This window comes from Neoarius graeffei, chromosome 6 (genome assembly GCF_027579695.1).
Source record: "Neoarius graeffei isolate fNeoGra1 chromosome 6, fNeoGra1.pri, whole genome shotgun sequence".
Taxonomy (NCBI): Eukaryota; Metazoa; Chordata; class Actinopteri; order Siluriformes; family Ariidae; genus Neoarius; species Neoarius graeffei.
Window position 1 is genome coordinate 39088051 of NC_083574.1, and position 25909 is coordinate 39113959.

The 25909-nt window shown below is 41.6% G+C and overlaps 1 protein-coding gene across 1 annotated transcript in view; it reads right to left on the reverse strand.

Moving 5' to 3' along the window:
• Positions 1-25909, reverse strand: part of pclob (piccolo presynaptic cytomatrix protein b) — a 129597-nt gene that overhangs the window by 87412 nt on the left and 16276 nt on the right. The window contains exons 8-12 of the mRNA XM_060924348.1: positions 25084-25845; positions 23006-23782; positions 18494-19267; positions 17085-18374; positions 15845-16831 (exon numbers count right to left, since the gene is read on the reverse strand). Of these exons, the coding sequence (XP_060780331.1) occupies positions 15845-16831; positions 17085-18374; positions 18494-19267; positions 23006-23782; positions 25084-25845 (4590 nt within the window). The remainder of the gene's footprint in view (positions 1-15844; positions 16832-17084; positions 18375-18493; positions 19268-23005; positions 23783-25083; positions 25846-25909) is intronic.

Consider the following 25909-nt stretch of genomic DNA (forward strand, 5'->3'; position numbering starts at 1 on the left):
TGAACCCAAATACACATCAGAGCTGGTTGTGGAGGATAAAGCAGCTTAACATTAAGCTTAAAACAAGTCCTGACTTCAACCGTATTGAAAATATATGAACCATGCTTATAAGTCGAGTCCATGCCAAGAAAAATAAATAAATAAATAAATAAATAAATAATTTAATTGAACTCTACCAATTCTACCATGAAGAGTCATGAAATATCCAACCAGAATTCTGCCAGAAGCTTGTTCATGGCAAACAAAAATGTTTGGTCAAGGTGAATCTTGCAAAGAGACATTTCACCCAAATATTAGGTGTGCTGTATGCATATTTTTGACCCTGTATGTATAATTTTGACCCTGTGTTGCTTTCAGAAAACCCTAAGAAAATTAAAACTTGTGCACCAAATTCTAGTGTTTTTTTTTTATTCAAGATGTATGCTGTACAATCATTCTGCCACAGAAAAAGAACAGTTCAAAGAAATTACTGAAAGCCCAAATATTGCCCTGACATTCATATCCAAGATGACATTCATGCCACTGTATGTAAACTTCTGACCACAACTGTACACCCCTGCAAAATCACATGTATCTCCACAAACAAGACTAAAATTATTAGATTATCAGATGATCACAGAGCTGGCCAAAAAAAGGTACACTGTAAAAATGAAAATTCTGAGAAAACTCAAATTATCAAGGCAAAATACTGAAAGAGATTTTTGAATTTTCTTAACTTTTGACCACTGTTACTGACTTTACTAAGGTTTTCAAATTTAGACGAGAGTTCTGCCAACTGAATCTTCTTGTTCACCTAATTATGATATTCTTGTGAGGCTAACAGTGAAATTTAATAATGAAAATGTATATTGTTGCAATAGTATTTCAGGAACACTCAACAAATAAATTAATATATAAATAAAATGAAGCAGGGTGGCACGGTGGTGTCAGAGCAATCTGAAAACTTTTATGAGATCGATAATGACTAGTTACCCTTTTTACAGTGTATGTAATAAGGTGCATATAAAAAAATTATTTCAGAAGAGCACTTGCAAATGATGGAATTACCCTCCATCCCCATGTGAATTAAATCCTGTCAGAATAGGACGCTAAATAACCTATTCTAAGGGAGGCACAGTGGCACAGCAGGTAGTGTTGGTGCCCAGGGTTCAGGATTCAGCCTTGAGCTCCAGTTACTTTTGAGTTTCACATGTTCTCTTTGTGCCTGTGTGGGCTTTCAAAGTGGATTGGCTTATTTAAATTGCCTGTGACTCTGTATGTCTGTATGTGATGGACTGGTATCTCTTTCATGTTGAATTCATTTTTCTCTCATATTCTGGGATATGCTCTGAATCCTTTATAACCCTGACAAGGATGAACATATTCAAGTAAAAGTCCCTCTCATGCCAGAATCTGGTCTTCCCAGGCTGTCTCCTGTCCCAGTACTAACCAACACTTTAAGGCATGTGGGTGTGGCACCAATCTCCGTTTCAATAGCCCTTGACCTCTCACCTACACAGCAAGGGTTACAGTGAGGAACCGCAAGAGTTTGACTTCCCACTCACATCCGTATTGCAGTGTGCCTTGCCAGACAGTAGTAGGTACCATTTTTTATGATGGTCTTTGGTATGACCCGACCGTGAGTAGAACTCGCGATCTCCCGGTCAAGAGGCGGACATGCTAACCACTAGGCCAACTTGCAGATGAACCTATTACAGATGATAAATTAATGAACGAATTTCTGGAAAATTTGTCATATTTGCCTGACAAACTCAGGTTACTGTCTGTGTGGAGTTGCTGTGTGTCCATGTGGGATTTCTGATCATCTCCTACCTCCCAAAAGCATGCCAGTAGGTGCACTGGCTATGTTAAGTTGCCCCATAGTTGTGAATGTGCATGCTCTGCGATGGACTGGAGTCCCATTCAGGGCATGTCCTCATCTCATACCCAGTGTTTCTGGAGTCACTGTGAGCTTGACTACAATAAAGAAGGTACTGAAGATGAATGAGTGAAATAATGCGTGAAAACATTGCATAGAGTTTCGTTTAGGTTAGTGCCTTGTTCTCATGTGTGTCACAACACATGAGTCAGGGGAGATGACTATATTCTTTTATTTAGCTATTTCTGTTTCTTTTAAATACTTGATAACAAAGTGGTATGACTTGATGCGCTCCGCCATTTTGTTTTTCTATACTCACGGTATATGAGCTGATGTCCAAGTAGCAGAGTAAGCAATCAGAGTGCGTGATTGCTCATATCCAGTGAATGTGGACAGAATAAATTAGAATATCCTGTATCTACAAATATAGCCAGATTTGCATCATAACCTAATCAATTGTTCCTTGGCCCATGGCTCACCTTATCTCAAAAGGTCATCAAAATCTCATCTCATCTCATTATCTCTAGCCGCTTTATCCTTCTACAGGGTCGCAGGCAAGCTGGAGCCTATCCCAGCTGGCTACGGGCGAAAGGCGGGGTACACCCTGGACAAGTCGCCAGGTCATCACAGGGCTGACACATAGACACAGACAACCATTCACACTCACATTCACACCTACGGTCAATTTAGAGTCACCAGTTAACCTAACCTGCATGTCTTTGGACTGTGGGGGAAACCGGAGCACCCGGAGGAAACCTACGCGGACATGGGGAGAACATGCAAACTCCACACAGAAAGGCCCTCGCCGGCCCCGGGGCTCGAACCCAGGACCTTCTTGCTGTGAGGTGACAGCGCTAACCACTACACCACCGTGCCGCCCGTCATCAAAATCTGTTCACTACTTTTTCAGTTATGTTGGGAACAAACAAACAAACAAATGGAGACAGAAGCATAACCTCTTCTAACAAAGTTGGTGGAGGTTATGAAAGACACTACATCTGCATCCATCTCCAAACCATCTGTGAGGGCATCATGGTTTATCCTTTGCCATTTATCAATATTTACTGTGTACCGTATGTATGAGTTATGTTCAAATCTGTGCCCAGTGCTTACAACAATGTAATAAGAAATACCACTTGCAAGAAAATCATCTCATGAAGTAGCTTTATGATTTTATATATATATATATATATATATATATATATATATATATATAAAATCTGTAATCGCTTATCCTGTGCAAGGTTGCAGGCAAGCTGGAGCCCATCCCAGCTGACTATGGCTGAGAGGCAGGGTACACCCTGGACAAGTCACCAGGTTATCGCAGGGCTGACACATACTGTAGACACAAACAACCATTCACACTCACATTCACACCTACAGTCAATTTAGAGCCACCAATTATCCTAACCTGCATGTCTTTGGACTTTGGGGGAAACCGGAGCACCCAGAGGAAACCCACACAGACACGAGGAGAACATGCAAACTCCACACAGAAAGGCCCTTGTTGGCCACTGATCTCGAACCCAGTACCTTCTTGTTGTGAGGCGCCAGTGCTAACCACTACACCAATTTTTTTTTTTTTTCTGAACAGCTTGCATGTTGATGAAAAATAGGCTAAAGCCCCCCCGCTCTTATGCTGGCAAAATTTGGTAGATGTGATTTTATTTGCAGTGATGTGAACCAAACCAATTCCTTCTGATGAATTAGCTCATAAATAAATCAGGATGAAAATAATGAGCACTGTCTGCGTACCAGGATGAAAATAGTGTGTTCTCTTGGTAGATAATAAGGTCAATATTTCACCAGCAGTACTTTCATGTTGGATGAGCAGTGTGTGTAAACAGCACTCACACTTGTACCAAATACAGAACAGCATATTCCTATTAGTGGTTAATTGAGTCATTAAACTGGCAGGCCTGTGTATATTGTATGCTTTGTAAGACATAAGTACACGAAAATGAATCTCTTTTAATCTGAATGTCTTCTTGTTCAAATTTAGAAGACAACATAGAAACTTTCAGCAAACACTTCAGGCTGCTCTTGCTTATCCACACTTGTGCCTCGATTCAACCATCAAAATATGTACCAATTTGGTTTTAAAACTATATGCATGTCCTTCTGAAATGCATGCAGTTTTCAAAGCTTGTAAGGTCTCTAAATTTTATGTAGCTCTGTGTAACTGAAGACAATCCCCAAAGTTGCCAATGGCTAGTCTATTCATTAAGACCAGTTTTTGGCAGAAGATTAGGGAACTGGCTTCTGTAATACCTGATAGTCATAGGTAAGGCTGTCCATGCAGTGAACTCTTCACACTTGCCAGAAATTTTCTACACTTTCACTTTACAGTGTTTATTTTTTTTGTAATAACTAATTACAGTAACCAAGCATCCAGCTACTGACTTGAACAATGTAAACTTGAGTACCACTTGCAAAACATTGGAAACATAAGAAAACCTGGCTGGCCTAAACATATCCCTACCTGTATCAGTTTCCTGATATGGGGTTCATGCCTATGACATGAGACTAGCCGGGTTGACCTGTTCTTGGTCTCTTCCACCAAGTCCACTTATTATTAATGAATTAGCAGCGCATACCTCCTGCTCTTTCCAAACACTCGTCTCATTACAACTGCATAGTATACAGTGATGATCACATTACTGCACTAAGCACAAAGATGTACAAACATGAGAAAACACACACACACAAATACAAAATACTTATAATCAGTGAAGTACATCAGTTTCTTCATATATTCTACTGTATGCTTGTCTGAGCTAGAATTTCTTCTTCTTCTTCTTCTTCTTCTTCCGGCTGTTCCCATCCCTACATCTCATCCTGTCATCCGTATCTTCTTCTGTCACACCAACCATCCTCATGTCTTCCTTCACCACATCCATAAATCTCATCTTTGGTCTTCCTCTTTTCCTTCTACCCGACAACTCCATCTGCAGCATTCTTTTCTCAATATACCCTGTATCTCTCCTCTCTACATGTCCAAACAATCTCACTTTGTCTCCAAGCTGTCCTACATGTGCCGTCCCTCTATTATACTCACACATGCTATGATGGTGGCGTAGTGTTTAACGATGTCGCCTCACAGCAAGAAGGTTCTGGGTTCAAGCCCAGTGGCCGACGGGGGCCTTTCTGTGTGGAGTTTGCATGTTCTCCCCGTGTCTGCGTGGGTTTCCTCTGGGTGCTCCGGTTTCCCCCACAGTCCAGAGACATGCAGGTTAGGTTAACATGGGGCAACCTTGGGCTGAAGTGCCCTTGATCAAGGCACCAAACCCCCAACTGCTCCCTGGGCACTGTAGCATAGCTGCCCACTGCTCTGGTTATGTGTGTGTGTATGCATGTGTTCACTGCTTCAGATGGGTTAAATGCAGAGGATGAATTTCACTGTGCTTGAGTATGCATGTAACAAATAAAGGCTTCTTCTTCTACTACTATTATTTATACCACAGTGCTGTTGAATTCTTGAATTTCATCATCAGAAGATTTAATAAATTTTCTATAACTGTATGGCTCTGACAAAAGTGCCAGCTCTAATTCAAATGACAGTCTTATATTAATTATATTAACAAACTAATGTTATCATTCCTATCGTAATAACTCCTTCACAATTACAAAACCTATAGCAAATAATACACGGTTTAAAATGTATTGTTATTTAACATATAAAAATATAATCATTGATATGAGTAAGTTTTATATAAGTAGACATATATTTAACATTTATGGAAGGACTCTCAGGTGGTGGTGCTTTGTACCAGTCAGTCAGTTTTTTGGTGTACTCTTGTTTATGGGTAACATAAGCTGGTTTTTTTATTGTCTTACTAAATTTGAACGAGAGAAAATGAGTGTCTGGTGATGGAATGACTGTTTATAACTGCTATATCATGGATGTTCTAAAACATTAATTGAACTATAAATGGTCAAAAAACACAATATGTTGTTCATTAACAAATGAAAAAAAATAATAATAAAGAAATGTCATATTGCTGTGTTATAAGAGGAATAAAACATGACAGGGCATACCATAATCTTAATCAGCTTCAGGGTGATGACAGTAACTCTTTCACATCAGACTCATCACACCACCCTGATGTTGACTATTTTCTTATGAGTGCCCTGCAGGACTTTATCCATTACTTACAAGACATAAACTGTATGTTACTCTAAGCAATGTGAGATTTTGTATAATGTTTAATATAATTATAAGAATGTCGTGCTGGATTGCATAGTATTTCTGACAATGTTTGAATTACAGAGGGTATCCAAATATATGTACAATCTCTTGAGACTGATGACAGCTCTCTCCAAACCCACATGAGGATGCTAAGTGGGGTAGATTAAGTCAGCTGCTATTCTTGGCCAGAAGTGTGTTGGATAATATAAGTACAGCAGATCACATTTGTATCTCAGCAGCAAACATTGGCCTTTGAAATGGCGCCTCCAGACATATGCGTAGCTAGCAGCCATACGTGGAAGCACGTTGTCATTGAAAGCTTCACTGCTTCACTATTAGTGTAGCATGGTTTGACTCATAGACTGGATCAGGGTGGATGTAGGTTAAGAAAAGCTTTTACATTTGTTTGGGTGGGTTTAGACTGGTGTATGAATCATGAGAAAAATGATTCATGAAACAGAGTTCACTTTAACTTTTAAAACTAATGCAAAAGTGGAATTTTAACACTTATTCCAACTGTTAAACATGGAAGAATTTAGATTATTGTAAATCCATCCATCCATTATATGTAATCGCTTATCTTGTGCAGGGTTGCGGGCAAGCTGGAGCCTATCCCACCTGACTATGGGTGAGAGGTAGGGTACACCCTGGACAAGTCGCCAGATCATTGCAGGGCTGACACATAGCCCATGTTTACATTAGACCGTATCAGCGGATCATCAGATTAACGTTTTTAAAACGATTAGTGTGCACACAGCAACACCAATACACGATTTGCGTGCACACAGCAACACCAATACACGGATACGCTCGGCTCCGCAGGCATCCTGCGCTCCAAATCACTCCGCCCTGAACAGCGAGTGCCCTCTGGAGGGTGCGCACTCTGGCCCTGCGCAGCTCACAGAGCACGCGAGTGAAGTGCACAAGCTGTGATTCGGGACTGAGCCGCTGTGTGTGTGATCCCAGCGCATATCACTTACCACTTGCAAGTGGAAGGATGGCAAGCCTAAAGACAATCATAACTACACAATGGGCAGTATTTGCATCAGTATTTGCAGTATTTTCATACTTTTATACTCTTTAATGAAAGGTGATACAAGGCGGAAGTCCGCGCCGTTTTTCAGCAGTCGCGTTACATGACCAACGCCAGCGAATCAGGAAGGTGGATGTCACAGTGACGTTGTCCAGTGACGACGCCAGCTAGAGCTCAGCACAGCGTATCCGTGTATTCTCAATGTTTACACAGCACCGGAGCTGACACGATCTGGATTGAATACGTGGACGCTGGCGGATTCCCGTTTCCCGGCGTTTCCAGGCGGTTTAATGTAAACGGACAGTGCATCCGCGAAGAAAACGAGACAGATACGGTCTAATGTAAACTTGGCCATAGAGACAAACAACCATTCATACTCACATTCACGCCTACGGTCAATTTAGAGCCATCAATTAGCCTAACCTGCATGTCTTTGGACTGTGGGGGAAACCGGAGCACCCAGAGGAAACCCACGCAAACATGGGGAAAACATGCAAACTCCACACAGAAAGGCCCCCGTCAGCCACTGGGCTCGAACCCAGAACCTTCTTGCTGTGAGGCAACAGTGCTAACCACTACACCACCATGCCGCCCTTTTATTGTAAATGATATATGTTAAAATGAAAATTAATGGGTACAGTGATAGGGTTCATATTTAATCTTTAAAAAAACAGTTTGGGTTTAAATCTGTAGTGATAAAGGTACAGATAGTGTCACTGAGCTACATCCCAAGATGTTGAGTTTACAAGTAATAGGATAATAAGACAAAAGGAGGTGTATATTTGGAGGCCATATTTAAGTTGTACCCAAGTGTGATATCACACTGGAGGCCTCACGATGTCATTTTGTTGTGCATTATGATCATATGCATTATGATCATAAAGCTGACTTTGATTCAAACATTATTTTATCATGTACAATGAACCAATTTTAAAGTGGTGTGTGAGGAGTGGGTGATATGACAATTTTAAATCATGAACAATTAAAATGTTTAAAAAATATGTTTATAGAGAGGCTGTGAGTACTGTGATACTAAACACATTTTCTTTTTTTTAACTTTAATTTTTATTGGATTTTTTTCATTCAAATACAATAATACACAAAAAACAAACAACAAAGAAAAAAAAAACCTTCTATTAACAGCTTATAGGTCCTTCCATTCGGTCACAATGCAACAATTCTGTCTTGTTCGGTTGTCATGACTATAATTTCTAGTGGTATCATCCTTACGCCTTCTGTAATAATTCCATTTCTCCCATTTCCTTTCAAACTGTTCCTCCCTCATTCTCAAGGTATGTGTGAACCTCTCCATATCATAAATCTCCTCCACAATGCTCAGCCACTGATCTCTAGTTGGGGGGGTCCACCTTATACCAGGCCCTTGTAATTGCCTTCCTGCTAGCCACCAATAATACTTTCACCAGGTATTTATCTTCTCCTTGTACCCCCTCTTGCGGGATGTTCCCCAGATATAATACCAAACAAGTCTTAGGTATCTCATATCCCAGAATCTCCCTCAGCACAACTAAACACTTTTTCATCTAGAAAGGCAGATAGATAGATAGATAGATAGATAGATAGATAGATAGATAGATAGATAGATAGATAGATAGATAGAATTTATTCAGGTAAAAATTCCATTCAAATCAGAAATCGAGTAAACAAATACAATACAACTGATAAACTTGAAACTAAACCAAGGATAACACAATAAAGTGTAAAAATACTTATTTCCATCGTGGTCCCAGTAAAGTTTTAAAATGCAGGAACAAATAAAGAATAAACTAGATTTACCATCAATGGAAAAATAAAAACCAGGCACTTGGTAGACTGCATACCTCCACAAAGCCACATAGTCAGATTTGCATCTGAATCTGATCAATTTTTCCTTGGCCCATGGCCCACCTTTCCTCAAAATTTCATCAAAGTCTGTTTGCTACTTTTTGAGTTATGTTGGGAACAGGAAAACAAACAAAACAAACAAATGAAAAGTCGTGCAGAGCAGGATCCTTGCGAAAATCACAAAGAAATGGAAGTTATGGCCGACTAGGTGTTTTTACAAGATTTGATCTTGGTAACCTTGACCTTTGACCTTGATCCACCAAAAACTAATGATGTCTTTGTGTGACGCTATTGAGTTGTCCTGTGCGTTTTGGTGAAGATTGGTCAAGAAATGACGACGCTACAGTACCAACAAAGAAGCGGACAGATCAACATACTTCCAAAACTCTCCGATTTTCAGAGATGAGCAATAAGCAGACACACATACCCAGAGCAGTGGGCAGCCATGCTACAGCACCCAGGGAGCAGTTGGGGGTTAGGTTCCTTGCTCAAGGTCGACTCATGTGAACCTAATTGTACATCTTTGGGGGAAACCGGAGCACCCAGAGGAAACCCACAGATACGGGGAGAACATCCAAACCCCACACAGAAAGGCCCCTGTTAGCTGCTGGGCTCGAACCCAGAACCTGCTTGCTATGAGGCAACAGTGCTAACTACTACACCACCGTGCTGCCCTGAAGACATTAGAAGTGGTGGTGTACTTTTTACCAATTTAGCATTTTATTTACACTCATGGTTGATTGTTTACATTTTAAAAAGATGGCGCCGTGGACGGTTGCCTCTGTACTTCGCTCTCTCGTACTTTTTACGTTTTTGTGTATTTGTTGTGTTTTTTGCACTTCTTCTCTGGTCACATACTCCAGAGAAGAACTCATAAACACTGGAATAACCAACAGTAAAGTTTTTTCATCGATCCAGAAAGTTTTCCAGAGCTACTTGTTGGAGGAGCAGCAGCTCTCTATGGTCTCCGCCGAGGACGCCAGAGACACCGGGGGAAGCGAGCCGGGGCGCTCGTCAGGCTGAGGCAGCAGGGGTTTCGCACTGCGCTCCCATCTATTCACCTGGCTAACGTCCGCTGTCTGGCCAACAAGATGGATGAACTGCTGCTCCTCAACACAATCAACATGGATTTTAACAGATCTGCTGCCTTGTGCTTCACTGAAACCTGACTTGGTGAGCACATCCCGGACACTTCTCTCCACCTGCCTGGATTTCACCTGCACCGAGCGGACCGCGAAACGGAGCTCATGGGGAAAACGAGGGGAGGCGGAGTCTGCTTTTACATTAACGAAGGTTGGTGTACTGATGTCACGGTTCTAAACAAATCATGCAGTCCTCATCTGGAGACATTATTCATAAACTGCAAACCGTTTTACGCTCTGCGAGAGTTTTCCTCATTTATTCTGGTTGGAGTCTACATCCCTCCTCAGGCTTGTGTTACTGAGGCGTTACAACACCTGGCTGAACAGATAAACAACGTGGAGAAAAAACACCCGGACTCTTTGCTCATTGTTTTGGGGGACTTTAACAGAGCAAACCTCAGCCACGAACTGCCAAAATATAAACAGCACATTAAGTGTCCCACCAAACACTCTGGACCATTGTTCCACTGTTTTAAAGGACTCATACCACTCTGTCCCCCGTGCAGCCTTGGGACTATCTGATCACTGCATTGTTCATCTTATCCCAACCTACAGGCAGAAGCTGAAATCTGCTAAGCCTGTGGTAAATTCGGTGAGGGGATGGTCCGATGAGGCCAAAGTGGAACTACAAGCCTGCTTTGACTGCACTGATTGGAGTGTTTTTGAGGCTGCAGCTTCAGACCTGCATGAACTGACTGATACCGTGACATCTTACATCAGTTTTTGTGAGGATATGTGTGTACCCACCAAGACCTTCCGCACATACAACAACAACAAACCCTGGTTCACTGCAAAACTCAGGCAGCTTCACCAGGCCAAGGAGGAGGCCTACAGAAGTGGAGACAGAGTCCTGTACAAACAGGCCAGAAACACACTGATGAAAGAGGTGAAAGCAGCTAAGAGGAGCTATGCTGAAAGGATCAAAAACAGCCTTTCAGCAAACAATCCGGCGTCAGTGTGGAGAGGCCTGAAGAACATTATCAACTACAGGAGACCATCCCCCAACACTGCAATGAACCATCAACTGGCTGACGAGTTGAATGTGTTTTACTGCAGATTTGACACATTCACACCTCTCCCCCCCTCAGACATTAAAGACTCATTTACACCCCCTGCTATTCTGCCTCCTCTTGCTTCTGACCCCACACCAGCACTCAAGATCTGTGAAGAGGATGTTTGTCAGCTTTTTCACAGACAAAAGATCAGGAAGGCACCCAGCTCAGATGGTGTGTCACCCTCCTGTCTGAAGGTCTGTGCTGATCAGCTGGCCCCCATCTTCACCCAGATCTTCAATAGATCCCTGGAGCTGTGTGAAGTCCCCTCATGCTTCAAATGCTCCACAATAATCCCAGTTCCCAAGAAAACCACCATCACAGGACTGAATCAGTGAGTTTACATGCACATCCAAATCGAGCTACTGTCGGTAATCGAGCTAAGGGTCCCAGCAGGGGTGCCAGAGAAATCCAATCCTACATGCACACAAGGAAATCGAGCTATTGTGTGAGGTACATTGTGCACCCGAGCCACAGGTGGCGCTACACGCCCCATCGTGTTGGTACACTTCCGGTTGTCATCATGAAGAAGAGCTATTCAAGAGTATAAACAAAGTTATCAGTTCCGTGTTCACAAAGTTATCAGTTCCGTGTTCTCTTCTGCTGCTCGCTACTACTACTGTTGTCATGCCGACCGAGGCTGTTGTGTTTCCTGCTTGTGGTCTCGTCACTCGTCACTTCTGGAAGGGGCAGTGCTGAAGTAAGTAGCTCGACTACGTAGCTCGATAGGGTTTACATGCACTAAGTAGCTCGGCTACAATCGCATAATCTAGGTCGTGTAGCTCGATTACGAGAAATCCAGTTCGGTTCGATTTCAGCCGAGCTAAGGTGTTTCCATGGCATTTAGAACTTCGATTTCAGTCGAGCTACGGCAGAAATTCGATTTTCTCTATGTGCATACGCACTGAGTGACTACAGGCCTGTAGCCCTCACATCTGTAGTCATGAAGTCCTTTGAGAGACTGGTGTTGTCACACCTGAAGGACATCACAGAGCCCCTGCTGGATCCCCTGCAGTTTGCCTACCAGGCAAACAGGTCAGCGGATGATGCAATCAATATGGGACTGCACTACATCCTGCAACACCTTGACTCTGCAGGGACGTACACCAGGATCCTGTTCGTGGACTTCAGTTTGGCATTCAACACCATCATTCCAGATATTCTTCACACCAAGCTCACCCAGCTCACTGTGCTCTCCTCCACCTGTCAGTGAATTATAAACTTCCTGACTGACAGGAAGCAGCAGGTGAGGCTGGGGAGCATCACATCCAGCACCTGGACTATCAGCACTGGTGCCCCCCAGGGGTGTGTGCTCTCCCCACTGCTCTTCTCCCTTTACACCAACGACTGCACCTCAAGAGACCCATCTGTTAAACTCCTGAAATTTGCAGACGACACAACGGTCATCGGTCTCATCCGAGACAGTGACGAGTCCGCATACAGATGGGAGGTTGAACGGCTGGTCTGTTGGTGCGGTCAGAACAATCTGGAACTGAACATGCTCAAAACCATGGAGATGACAGTGGACTTTAGGAGGAGCCCCCCCACCCTGCCGCCCATCACCATCACCAACAACGTTGTGACTGCTGTTGAAACCTTCAGGTTTCTGGGTTCCACAATCTCCGGGGACCTGAAGTGGGAGACCAACACAGTCACCATCATCAAAAAGGTTGTACTTTCTGCGCCAGCTCAGGAAGCTCAATCTGTCTAAGAAGCTGCTGACACAATTCTACACTGCCATCATTCAGTCTGTTCTCTGCTCTTCCATCACTGTTTGGTTTGGATCGGTCACCAAACAGGACATGAACAGACTGCAACGCACAATAAGGTCTGCAGAGAAAATTATTGGTGTCAGCCTACCCTCCATCCAAGACCTGTACCTGTCCAGAGTCAGGAAACGGGCAGGTAACATCTCTGCAGACCCATCACACCCTGGTCACAAACTGTTTAAACTTCTTCCCTCTGGGAGATGCTACAGAACACTGTACGCAAAAACAACCAGACACAAGAAGTTTTTTCCCTCAGGCTGTCTCTGTGATGAACAGCTAAAACCGGACTCAAATATCAGTAACATCAACTGTGAAATATCTGCACACTCATACTGTCATTTTGTGCACACTGTATATTTATATTTACTAATTCATCCTTGCACTATGCTGTCTATACATATATTTACCCTTCTACATGTACATAGCTTTTTGTTTTTTTCTACGCTTTTTATCTGTTTGTACTAAGACAGCTAAGTGAAACCGGAGTCAAATTCTTCGTGTGTGTTCACATACCTGGCAAATAAAGTTGTTTATTATTATTATTATTATTATTAAATTGGAAAGTGCACTTTATTAAGGTGTCTCTGTTATTCTTTTTTTCTGAGGCTATACTTCCTTGTAGATATATTTTTATCAGTTGGGAAATTAGCTAGGTTGTTCCATAACTTGCAAAAACATCTTGAAAAATAACTGTGATACAATTATGGAACAAGTTTGAACCTGAATGAATCATGATATGATAGTTTTGCAAATTGCCCACCCCAATATAAGCACATATCACCATAGTGGCATATCACACAGTGAGCCATCTACTTCTCCTAGCGAACACAGATCCTATCTCATTAATGCCACTGCACAGCCATCAATCACTTTAATATAGTCTCTCTGTGAATGAGCTGCATTTGGCTATAGTTGGATAGTCTGTTATATACAACTGACACATTTAGTTCATACTTACTGGCTACCTTTCACCAGAGTCACCATTCAGACATTAATATACAGATATTAAATGCTTCTTGTATATACGGTATGAACATGGTCAGCATCCCAGGAGAACATCATTTCAGGGGACTGGATTTCTATTACTAGTTTGTAATGCCTGTTGGGGTGGCACAGTGGTGCACTGTTGCCTCCCAGCAAGAACGTTCCGGGTTTGAAACTCATGGCCAATGAGGAGCCTTTATGTGTGGAGTTTGCATGTTCTCTTCCTCCCCGTGTCTGTGTGGGTTTCCTCCAGGTGCTCCGGTTTCCCCCACAGTCCAAAGACATGCAGTTAGGCTAACTAGCTACTCTAAATTGTCCATTGATCAAGTTTTGAGAGGGATGGGCTCTGCCAAGTTTAAATGCCCCAGACACATCAATGATGGACTGTTAAAATGTCATCAGTGGTGCCCTTACAGCCCTTGCTGGCTATGGGGAAAAGAAGAAGAATGCCTATTGAAAGTCAGCAAAGGATTCTAATCCTTTAAAATGAACCGAATTACTTTATCATTTCATCTAAAGTGGGCCACCTTGCACAATATATGTTGCAAGCGATATATACTATATGATATATACGATATACACTACATACAAGCTACATATAGAAGTTATATAAACCCTAGGAATACCTACCTATTTGACAAAAAGAATCCAAAACAGCAAGGAATTCATCTCATCTCATCTCATCTCATCTCATTATCTCTAGCCGCTTTATCCTTCTACAGGGTCGCAGGCAAGCTGGAGCCTATCCCAGCTGACTATGGGCGAAAGGCAGGGTACACCCTGGACAAGTCGCCAGGTCATCACAGGGCTGACACATAGACACAGACAACCATTCACACTCACATTCACACCTACGGTCAATTTAGAGTCACCAGTTAACCTAACCTGCATGTCTTTGGACTGTGGGGGAAACCGGAGCACCCGGAAGAAACCCACGCGGACACGGGGAGAACATGCAAACTCCACACAGAAAGGCCCTCGCCGGCCCTGGGGCTCGAACCCAGGACCTTCTTGCTGTGAGGCGACAGTGCTAACCACTACACCACAGCAAGGAATTGATGGAGAAAAAGTGATTTTTGTTGAACTGCTCGTTAAGGCTTAATTAGTCCATAACTTAATTAATAATTGTAATTATGCAAATCTGGCTTGAAGCTATATGCACCCCAGGCAGACCTACCTTCCTGCCAACAAGAATAAAAATCAGTGAAGAACTGAGAGAGAAGAAGTGATTTTCGTGAAATGTGGACGATGCCAGATGGACGACGGATGACGGACAGACAATGGACAACACATGATAGCATAAGCTCATCACCTATTGGCCGGATGAGCTAATAACCATATTTCTTTTATTGGCTACCTGCTCTCATCTAAAACATTTGTGAAGTCCTAACTGAGACCACAAATGCATAATAAAAGCCATCTGGAGTTTCAGTGGGCAAAATAAATGTTCTGAGCAACATAGGATGCCACTAGCCCAAATCTGCTGTCTGGCAGCTTTGTGAATGTGCTTATCAGTCATTAAAATCCCCAGGACAAAAGCCTCCACTTCATACTTGAAACATGAAGACACTCCTTCACCTTGAAAGTACACTAACTGATCATTTAAACACTATAGTTAAGGAGTAGAATCCATAAATCAGCTCTAATGCAAGTTGATTACAGTCACAAGAAACAAATGCAAAATTTTAAATTCAGTTTCTACATCGAGACAAATTTATGAGTACATATGGTAATTCAGCTTTATTCCTGCCAAGAGATGTTATATAAGGATTGTATCTGATTACTCTGCACTTGAAGCTTGCTTTTGTGCTCTCAGACAAACATCTGTCAGTAACATAATCTAAACAGCCAGCTGTCAGTTTCCTTTTCTGTACCCCTAAAACAATTCAGTAACTTTAAAAAGGAATTCAACCAAGAGTTTTGAACACCAGACTGAATACAAAATAATTATGTAGTCACCAGAGAAATGGCTTACCTCGGCAAGGTGAGGCATGGGGTTAAATCCACAGAGGTTACACACCATATCTTTGCACTCCGTGCATGTGTTGTAGTTGGGATGTTCTTTTGAGCCAACATTAAGATCCACCTTACAAAGTGGGCAGGTTGGTTGGCTTGCTTTGGAAGGAGATTTTGGCAGTACTGTCACTTCCACAGACTCAGGCATAGCTTCTTGCTTTTCAGTAACAGATGCCTTGTCTTCGATCGCGTGAGGTTCTTCTATCTTCTTTTCTACTGGCTTCTCATCTAACTTCTTTGATATAAGAGCTTTGGGCTCTCCAGTGAGGATTATAGAAGCCTTGCGAGAAGTAGGTGGTGTAGAAGACTGAGATACTGTAGAGCCCTTACGAGAGACTGGTGGAGATGACTCATCCTGAAGAGCTGATGAAATCAAATTGGAGGCAGAACTAAAGATGGTTGAGCCAAATCCTAAAAACTTTCCAGGGACATTAGTCATAGACTGTGGTGATGGTGATCGTGATCTGGCAGTCTCAGTCAGCCCAGAAAATCCAAAGAGCTTCATCGATTCAGAGGATTTAGAAGAGGCAGGTTGAGACTTACCACTGCTGACGCTAAATCCAAAGAAGCGTGATTGCTGCTTTGGAACCTCAGCCTGTGAAGGTGGAGTGGATCTGGCTGGTGACTCAATGCCTTTTGTCACTTGTTTCTGTGATTTTTCATCCTTCTCCTCTTGTGCCATTTGTTGGGGAAGCTCTTTTTTTGGAGGGGGCACATTTTCATTCAAGCTTGGCTTTTGATGATCTTTTTTTCCTGCTTCTGGGATAGGTGAAGTCTTTCCATCTACACATACAGTGGATGTTTCAGCTAATTTGTGCTCTGAAGCTGGTGATTGATTGTCCTTTTTTGTTAATGTTGGGTGAGGTTTTATCATGGAACTTCCTGTTGGTTCTATTCCTGCTTCTGCTCTCTGCTTCTGGCAATTCATGCAAAGCCATTGTTTTACCTGTAATAAATTTAGATCATTTTAATCAGTGTATTCTTTCTGATAATTTTTCATCAATATGCTCACTAAAGTCACAATCAAACCACAGATCATGTCAATGCACTATGGACATATACTCAGACAAAGTAAATCAGATTTTATTTAATATTTAAATTCTACCCTTATGAACCAATAATTCATTCATTTATTAAAATGAATGAGTGAAATTAAAAAAAAAAAAAAATCAAGTGCATGTGTCAGATTATTTCCTCACCATTGACTGATTTGGCATGGGATCAAATCCACACTGATTGCATACATTGTTGTTACATTCAGTGCAAGTGTTGAAATTAGGCAGGTCTTCTGAGGCCATATTCAGCGTCACTTTGCAGATAGGACAGCTAGATTGAGCCAATTTAGAGGCTGATTGCAAAGGAGCAGATGATTTGACTTCTAAATTCACATCTGATGGCTTCTCAATGTGTTTCTCTGATTCAGGTGTGTTTCTCTGATTCAGGTGATTGGTATGTTCTGAAGACGCTCCATCTAGCTTGACCTTTGACTTCTCATCTGCTGCCTGTTCATCCTGTTTTTGTGAATCTGATGGTTTCGTGTCTCCAGAAGGAGAAGTCTTGAAGGATGACTGAGAAGCAGCAGAACCCTTGCGAGAAGTTGGTGGTGTTTCAAGAGAACCTTGGGAAACTGTTGACCCTTTACGGGAAGAGGGTGGTGTGACTGCTTTGATAGATATCTGGGAAACTGTGGAACCCTTACGGGAACTTGGTGGGGCTGTGGAGGGCTCATCATGAACAGCTGATGAGATCAAATTAGAAGCTGAGCTGAAGATGGACGATCCAAAACCTAAAGCCTTCCCAGAAACAGAAGAGGCAGATTGTGGTGAGGGTGCCTCAGTCAAACCACCAAAGCCAAAGAGTTTCCCTGTGCTTGTGTCAGAAGGTTTAGATGGTTTAGATTGTGATTTAGTACTGCCAAATCCAAACCCAAAAAAGCCTGATTCCTGTTTTGAGATGTCTGGTTCTGGTGCAGAGAATTTAGATTGCAATTGCTCAGGTTTTTCCAGAATATTGTTGATTTCTGAGTTACTGTCTGTTGGCTTCCCAGTTGGTTCTTGGTCAATTCCAGGTTTCTGTGGAAGTGCAGCATTTTGATCCTCCAAGATAGCTGTTGCTTCAGAAGACAGCATATCTTTTGTTGGAGTCCCTTCTTTAGTGTCAGCAAGAGTTTCTTTTTCCTGGGCTTTTTTAACTGCCATGTGATTTACAGCATCTTTCATTTGGGTTGTGTCTGTATTTGAAATTTTATCATGTAGAACAGAAGTTAGATTAGAAGCTTTATTTTGATCTGCAGCAGGCACATCTTTGGGAGGTGCCTGAAGCTGAGATAGATCCTTTATGTTGTTTTCACAAGTTGCTGTTTCAGGTGTTATGTTGCTTGGAGACTGTGTGGAAGTGGATTCAATATTTGGTTTTGTTTGTGGTTCTTGTGGTGCACTTCCCTGTAATGCTCTCTGTGTTTGGCAGTTTAGGCAAAGCCATTCATAAACCTATAAAACAAGTAACTCATTAATTATTTTTTAAATTGGAAAATCATAAAATATAGAGTGAATCAAAATATGCAGTAAGTGAAAAGTCCACTGAGAATGCAAATGGACAAATGTCTTACCTCCGTCTGATGGGGAATGGGATTAAATCCACACAGGTTGCATACTGTTTCCTTGCACTCTGTACAGGTATTGTAGTTAGGTTCTTCAGTTGAGCTGACATGAAGTGCTATCCTACAGATAGGACAAGCAACATTCTGATGTTTAGAAGTGTCTTCCACACTTGGGGGTCCATCTGTTACCTTAGTCATTTTCACTTGCATTTCATTAAGTTGTTCCTCAGGTTTCTTTGCAACAGGAGGTTTTTCCTCTTTGACTGGCGTTTTGGTTTCTTTAGTGTGATGTTCTGGCTCTACAAATTCTTTCTGAGAAGAAGGAGGAGTTGCTGTTGTGATGTTTACAGAAGTGTGAGAAGTAGCAGAACCCTTGCGAGGTGTTGGTGGTGTTGTAGACTCATCATGAACAGCTGAAGAAATTAAATTAGATGCCGTGCTAAAGAGAGAAGACCCAAAGCCTAGAACTTTTCCAGAAACAGCAGATACAGTTGGCTGAGGAGATGGAGATCGAGAACGAGCACCACCAAAACCGAAGAACCCTGACTCTTTCTTTGAAGGTTCAGCTTTTGGTGTTGGTGTAGATTGTTGTTTTGCAGGTGTAGAAATGGATTTCTTTGTCTCTACTTGAGTAAGCTTGTCCTCTGGCTTTCCAGCAGGAGGTTTTGCCTTCTGTTGTGGTGATGCTGGTGGTGTTTCTTTCTTAGCCTGTTGCTGAGGCTGTGTAGAGGGAGCCCCTGGTGCTCGCTGCATCTGGCAGTTCAAACACAGCCATTCTTTCACCTGTAGGGCCATAAGATAAATTAATGTTATAAATACAAAAATAAAGTATGAATACATGTGGAGGTGCAATATATGCATGATGCAGAGGCATAAAAATCATTTTTCTTATCCTATACTCAGAGTTTGCCACTTAAGTTTATTTTAAGGTCAGAATTAAGCTCAAATGTCTGATGTCAAAATTTGCATGGGGGAAGTTCTCCACATTCAGAGCCTATGCAGTGATTTACGTAATTTGATTTTGTGACCCATTCAGATTATTAAAATCGCATGCATATGGTTTAGAGATTGCCAGATTTGCCTTAATTTTAAATCAAAGTTTATTTAGCTTGCACCCTTCCATTATTCATCAGCTTATAAAATAGCACTTGATCCAGCACATCATAGAAGTTTTATTTCAAACAAGCAAACAAACAAAATATGATATTTGAGGCAGAAATTAAAGTGTTATATCTACTGCTATTTTATTTACTTAACTATTTTTATATTGTGTAGAGACAGTTAATACTGCAAGCTGGCCTAGTGGTTAGCGTGTCTGCCTCTTGATTGAGAGATCACGAGTTCTACTCGTGGTCGGGTCATACCAAAGGCCATCACAAAAATGGTACCTACAGGTACTGCCATCTAGCAAGGCACGCTGCAATACAGATGCGAATGGGGAGTCAAACTATCACAGTTACCAGAGGACTAGCCCCCCACTGTAACCCTAGCTGTATAGGCAAGAGGCCGAGGGCTATAGAAGTGGAGATTGGCGCCGCCCAATGTGCCTTAGGGCCTGGTACTGGGATGCCTTAGTATGTGCCTTAGTACTGGGACGGGAGACTGCCTGGGAAGACCAGGTTTGGGAGTGAGAGGGATTTTGACCTTGACTTTTGACAGACAGTTAATACACATAGTTTCAATATGACTGTGACATTCTAAATCATTAAGTCATGATGGTCATGATGTTGTAATATGCACACAGGCTATAGGGTATTTTATCACATTTAAATTTTGTTTTGATTTTTCAAATTAATAAAATAATTAACTTTTTGTTGTTAATTCAATTTGCTATCCTACAGAAAATGTGTATAGCTGATTATTTTATCCATTAAAAAGTACTTGAGAGGGGCCGTACAGGGACAAAACATTTTATTAATTAATTGTGTATTATTTATGCATTTAATATTACCCTTGATTGGGATTTAATTTAATCATGAATTAAAAACAAAACAAAACAAAAAAACATTAATTTCAGGATGACATTGTGGTTAGGACAAATCTATCACAGTGTCACTGGACTTAATACTGCTTCTCATTCAAGTCAGTATCATGCAAGAAATATCAACTTAAATTCTAGCTTTGTTTTTGGCAAATCCATCCCCACATATACAACACCAATTCCAAAAAAGTTGGGACAAAGTACAAATTGTAAATAAAAACAGAATGCAATAATTTACAAATCTCAAAAACTGATATTGTATTCACAATAGAACATACTGTAGACAACATATCAAATCTCGAAAGTGAGACATTTTGAAATTTCATGCCAAATATTGGCTCATTTGAAATTTCATGACAGCAACACATCTCAAAAAAATTCGGACGGGGCAATAAGAGGCTGGAAAAGTTAAAGGTACAAAAAAGGAACAGCTGGAGGACCAAATTGCAACTCAATAGGTCAATTGGCAATAGGTCATTAACATGACTGGGTATAAAAAGAGCATCTTGGAGTGGCAGCGGCTCTCAGAAGTAAAGATGGGAAGAGAATCACCAATCCCCCTAATGGCCCTTTTCCACTACCCTTTTTCAGCTCACTTCAGCTCGCTTCAGCTCACTTCAGCCCGACACGGCTCGCGTTTCGACTACCTTAGAACAGTACGACTCTGCTCGCTTCAGCTCTGCTTAGCACCCAAAACTCGCACGGTTTTGGAGTGGGGCTGAAGCGAGCCAAACCGAGCTGAGTGAGGCTGGGGGCGTGAGCAGACACTCCCCTGTGCACTGATTGGTGAGGAGGAGTGTCCTCACATGCCCACACACGCCCCGCGAGCACGCTGGGATCTGTAAACACCGTAAACCCGGAAGAAGAATAATTACGAATTACGAGAATTTCTGAAGCCTTATGCGCCTCGCCTCATCTATACGCTCTTGCCAGTATCTGTTGGCGTTGTCGGTGACAACAAGCCACAGCACCAAGACCAGCAACACTAACGACTCCATGTCCTCCATGTTTATTGTTTACTATCCGGGTCGTGAGACTACCGCTTAAAAGATCACTGATGTCACTGTTTGCGCCGCTTAACGACATCACGTGACGTCCACCCACTTTCGCTAACTCCACCCAATGAGTCCACCCACTTCCAGCCAGCACGGTTCAGCGCGGTTGTAGTCGAAATGCAACTCCAACAGCCCCACTCAGCACGGCACGGCTCAGCCCAACTCAGCCGCGTTTGTAGTGGAAAAGCGGCATAATTCTGCGCCGACAAATAGTGGAGCAATATCAGAAAGGAGTTCGACAGTGTAAAATTGCAAAGAGTTTGAACATATCATCATCTACAGTGCATAATATCATCAAAAGATTCAGAGAATCTGGAAGAATCTCTGTGCGTAAGGGTCAAGGCCGGAAAACTATACTGGGTGCCCGTGATCTTCGGGCCCTTAGACGGCACTGCATCACATACAGGCATGCTTCTGTATTGGAAATCACAAAATGGGCTCAGGAATATTTCCAGAGAACATTATCTGTGAACACAATTCACCGTGCCATCCGCCGTTGCCAGCTAAAACTCTATAGTTCAAAGAAGAAGCCGTATCTAAACATGATCCAGAAGCGCAGACGTCTTCTCTGGGCCAAGGCTCATTTAAAATGGACTGTGGCAAAGTGGAAAACTGTTCTGTGGTCAGACGAATCAAAATTTAAAGTTCTTTATGGAAATCAGGGATGCCGTGTCATTCGGACTAAAGAGGAGAAGGACGACCCAAGTTGTTATCAGCGCTCAGTTCAGAAGCCTGCATCTCTGATGGTATGGGGTTGCATTAGTGCGTGTGGCATGGGCAGCTTACACATCTGGAAAGACACCATCAATGCTGAAAGGTATATCCAGGTTCTAGAGCAACATATGCTCCCATCCAGATGACGTCTCTTTCAGGGAAGACCTTGCATTTTCCAACATGACAATGCCGAACCACATACTGCATCAATTACAGCATCATGGCTGCGTAGAAAAAGGGCCCGGGTACTGAACTGGCCAGCCTGCAGTCCAGATCTTTCACCCATAGAAAACATTTGGCGCATCATAAAACGGAAGATACGACAAAAAAGACCTAAGACAGTTGAGCAACTAGAATCCTACATTAGACAAGAATGGGTTAACATTCCTATCCCTAAACTTGAGCAACTTGTCTCCTCAGTCCCCAGACGTTTACAGACTGTTGTAAAGAGAAAAGGGGATGTCTCACAGTGGTAAACATGGCCTTGTCCCAACTTTTTTGAGATGTGTTGTTGTCATGAAATTTAAAATCACCTAATTTTTCTCTTTAAATGATACATTTTCTCAGTTTAAACATTTGATATGTCATCTATGTTCTATTCTGAATAAAATATGGAATTTTGAAACGTCCACATCATTGCATTCCATTTTTATTTGCAATTTTTACTTTGTCCCAACTTTTTTGGAATTGGGGTTGTACCTAACTCAACTCAGAATGTCCATAAGAGTACATACTGGTGATTTAGTGTTTAGGATTAATATATTAACTTACTTCAGTTTGTTGTGGCATCGGACTAAATCCACAAAGATTACACACAGTAGTTTTACATTCAGTGCAGGTGTCATAGTTGGGTGGATCTTTCCTGAGCATCACTTTGCATAGTGGACAAGGTTTAAGAGGCTTATTGAGATGCTCATCTTTTTCAACAAGAGGTGACACAGCTGACTTTCCATCTGATGTAATTTTGATTTCCATCTTTTCTTCTTCTTTGTGTGTTATCAACTCCTTGTGCAATGCATGTGCTGTTGGAGTATCCTTTTCAGATCTCTGAGAAATTGTAGAACTTTTTCTAGAAGATGGTGGTGTGGTAGAAGGTTCATCCTGAAGAGCCGATGAAATCAAATTAGATGCTGAGCTAAAAAAAGATGAGCCAAAGCCTCGAACCTTCCCAGAAACAGCAGAGATATCAGGCTGAGGAGATGGTGACTTCGCACTGCCAGCACTGAAGCTGAAAAAGCTTGTCTCCTCTTTTGAGGTTTCAGCATTTTTTGGTATAGCAGATGTGTCAGGAGAGGATTGTTGTGCTGACTGAATAGCAGTGGGTTTCTGTGACTCTGCTGGACTGGATTTATTGTCTTTTTTTACAACTTCAGCAGCTTTTATTGTGGCATCAATTGAGAGACTTGACGTCTTTTGTGGATCATCTGTAGTTTCAGCCTCTTGCTTTGGTGCTGGTGGAGGTACCTTGTTTGCATCTATTTGAGGCTGTATAGGTGAAGGTCCTGGTGTTTGCTGCTTCTGGCAGTCCAAACATAACCATTTCTTACCCTGTTTAGTAATTAACATTATTTTTTGAATGTAATTGTTACAATAAACTTAAAAGTATTAGATTGTAGATTAAAAAGTCGATACCAATTATATATATATATATATATATATATATATATATATATATATATATATATATATATATATAAAATATTATTCTGTCCACATTCACTGGATATGAGCAATCGTGCACTCTGATTAGCTACTCTACTACTAGGCTATCAGCTCATATACTGTGAGTAGAGAAAAACAAAATGGCAGCGCATGTTGCTGAACCAACTGAGGATGAAATAAAAACTCTACTCGAAAACAACCCCCCCAAAATTATCAACTATTTAAAAGAAACAGAAATAGCTAAAAGAATATAGATTTTACCCCCCAATAGCTCTTGTTCTACACTCCAGCCCAGTCAATGGCGGTGATGCACCTTTAAGTTAATTTGCCAGCTGCCAGAAAACCCTAACGAAGAAGGAGAAAACCCCGCAAAACACAAACAAAGCAACAAAATATGGAATAAAAATATCTGATGTTAAGAATGTATCTTTGCTTTTTAATTTTCAAGAATTATTATTATAGCATTTTTCACAAATTGTTACTGTCATTTCGCCAGTTTGTTTACATTCTTAGCGGAAATTATTTTGTCAGACGTTTTGTCTAAAGTTTTTCTTTATTGAATTTGTAAAAAATAAAAATAAAAATGCTCTGTTTCTCAAAATCTAGTGAATGTAGATAGAATAAAACAGTGATTACACTCAATCTTGTCATACCTGGCTTATAGCCAACTCTGCGCTACGTGCCTCGTCGGCTACCAGCTCATGTACGACTTGATTTCATGGAATAGCTGTTAAATATACACTTTCTTTTGCCTGACATTTCATGTTATATGCCTGTATGAAATCATGAAAAAACCCGATTTTACCTATTTATGCTATTTCTCCAGTTGGCAAGCATCCTCTAAAACTGCTAGGGGGAAGGAATCTCACAAGTTTTTCCACTCAGTTCCAGTTAAACAAATTTTACTCTCCTGGACTACAAGATAGAAAAAGCTAACATAAGACATTTTTAACACCTCAAGCAGCAACTGATTCTAGCATAGTAATGACCCAGGAGTCAGTTTCCCAATAGCATTGTAAAATTAAGATCACTGTGTTAAATGTGATCTTTACTCTACCATTTAATGGTGAGATCTGTGATACTTTGGGGAAAACTCAGCCAAAGTAGAAATATAAAGGGACACAAGGGCTTTTATCACTGAAAGGCAGGTAATTACAGGAGCATTTATTTTAAATATGGTGTCTTACCTCTGTTTCTTGTGCCATAGAACTGAATCCACAAAGGTTACACACTGTTTTTTGGCATTCGGTGCATGTAGTGTAGTTAGGTGGATCCTTCCTTATGTCAGCCATGCAGATTGGGCAATGTCCAAGTGACTCTGAGAGAGGTATATCTGCATTTGGCAACTGGACTTCCAATTTGCTTTCTGTTTCTATTTTTTCCTCTTGCTTCTTGTGAGAAGTAGATGGACTTGGAGTAATCTTTACAGAAGTTTGGGAAGTGGTCGATCCTTTACGGGATGTTGGCGGTGTTGTAGAAGGCTCATGCTGAACAGCTGACGAGATCAAATTAGATGCAGAACTGAGAAAGGAGGAGCCAAAGCCTCGAACTTTTCCAGAAACTGCTGAAATATCAGGTTGTGGAGATGGTGACCGAGCTCGAGTACCACTAAAACTGAATCCAAATAAGCTTGACTCCTCCTTTGGAGGTTCAACTTTTTGGGATGTTTCAGATTTTGCAGGAGAAGGTTGTCTTGAAGGAGAAGGAGCAGTGGGTTTTTGGGACTCTGATGTCATAGGTTTATTTACTGGTTTACCAACTCCAGATGGCTTCTCATTTTTGGCATTTGCTGGAAGACTTGGTTTTGTCTGTGGGCTACCTGCAGCAGGAGTCTCGTTCTTCTTTGGTAATGCTGGTGAAGGTACCTTGTTAACCTCTGACTGAGTTTTTGGATTAAGAGGTCCTGGGGCTCGCTGCATCTGGCAACTCAAACACAGCCATTCTGGCACCTGTTGATCCATGAAAGAGGTTGTAAGAATCAACTGTACATGTATGAATTGTAAATGTTGTGAA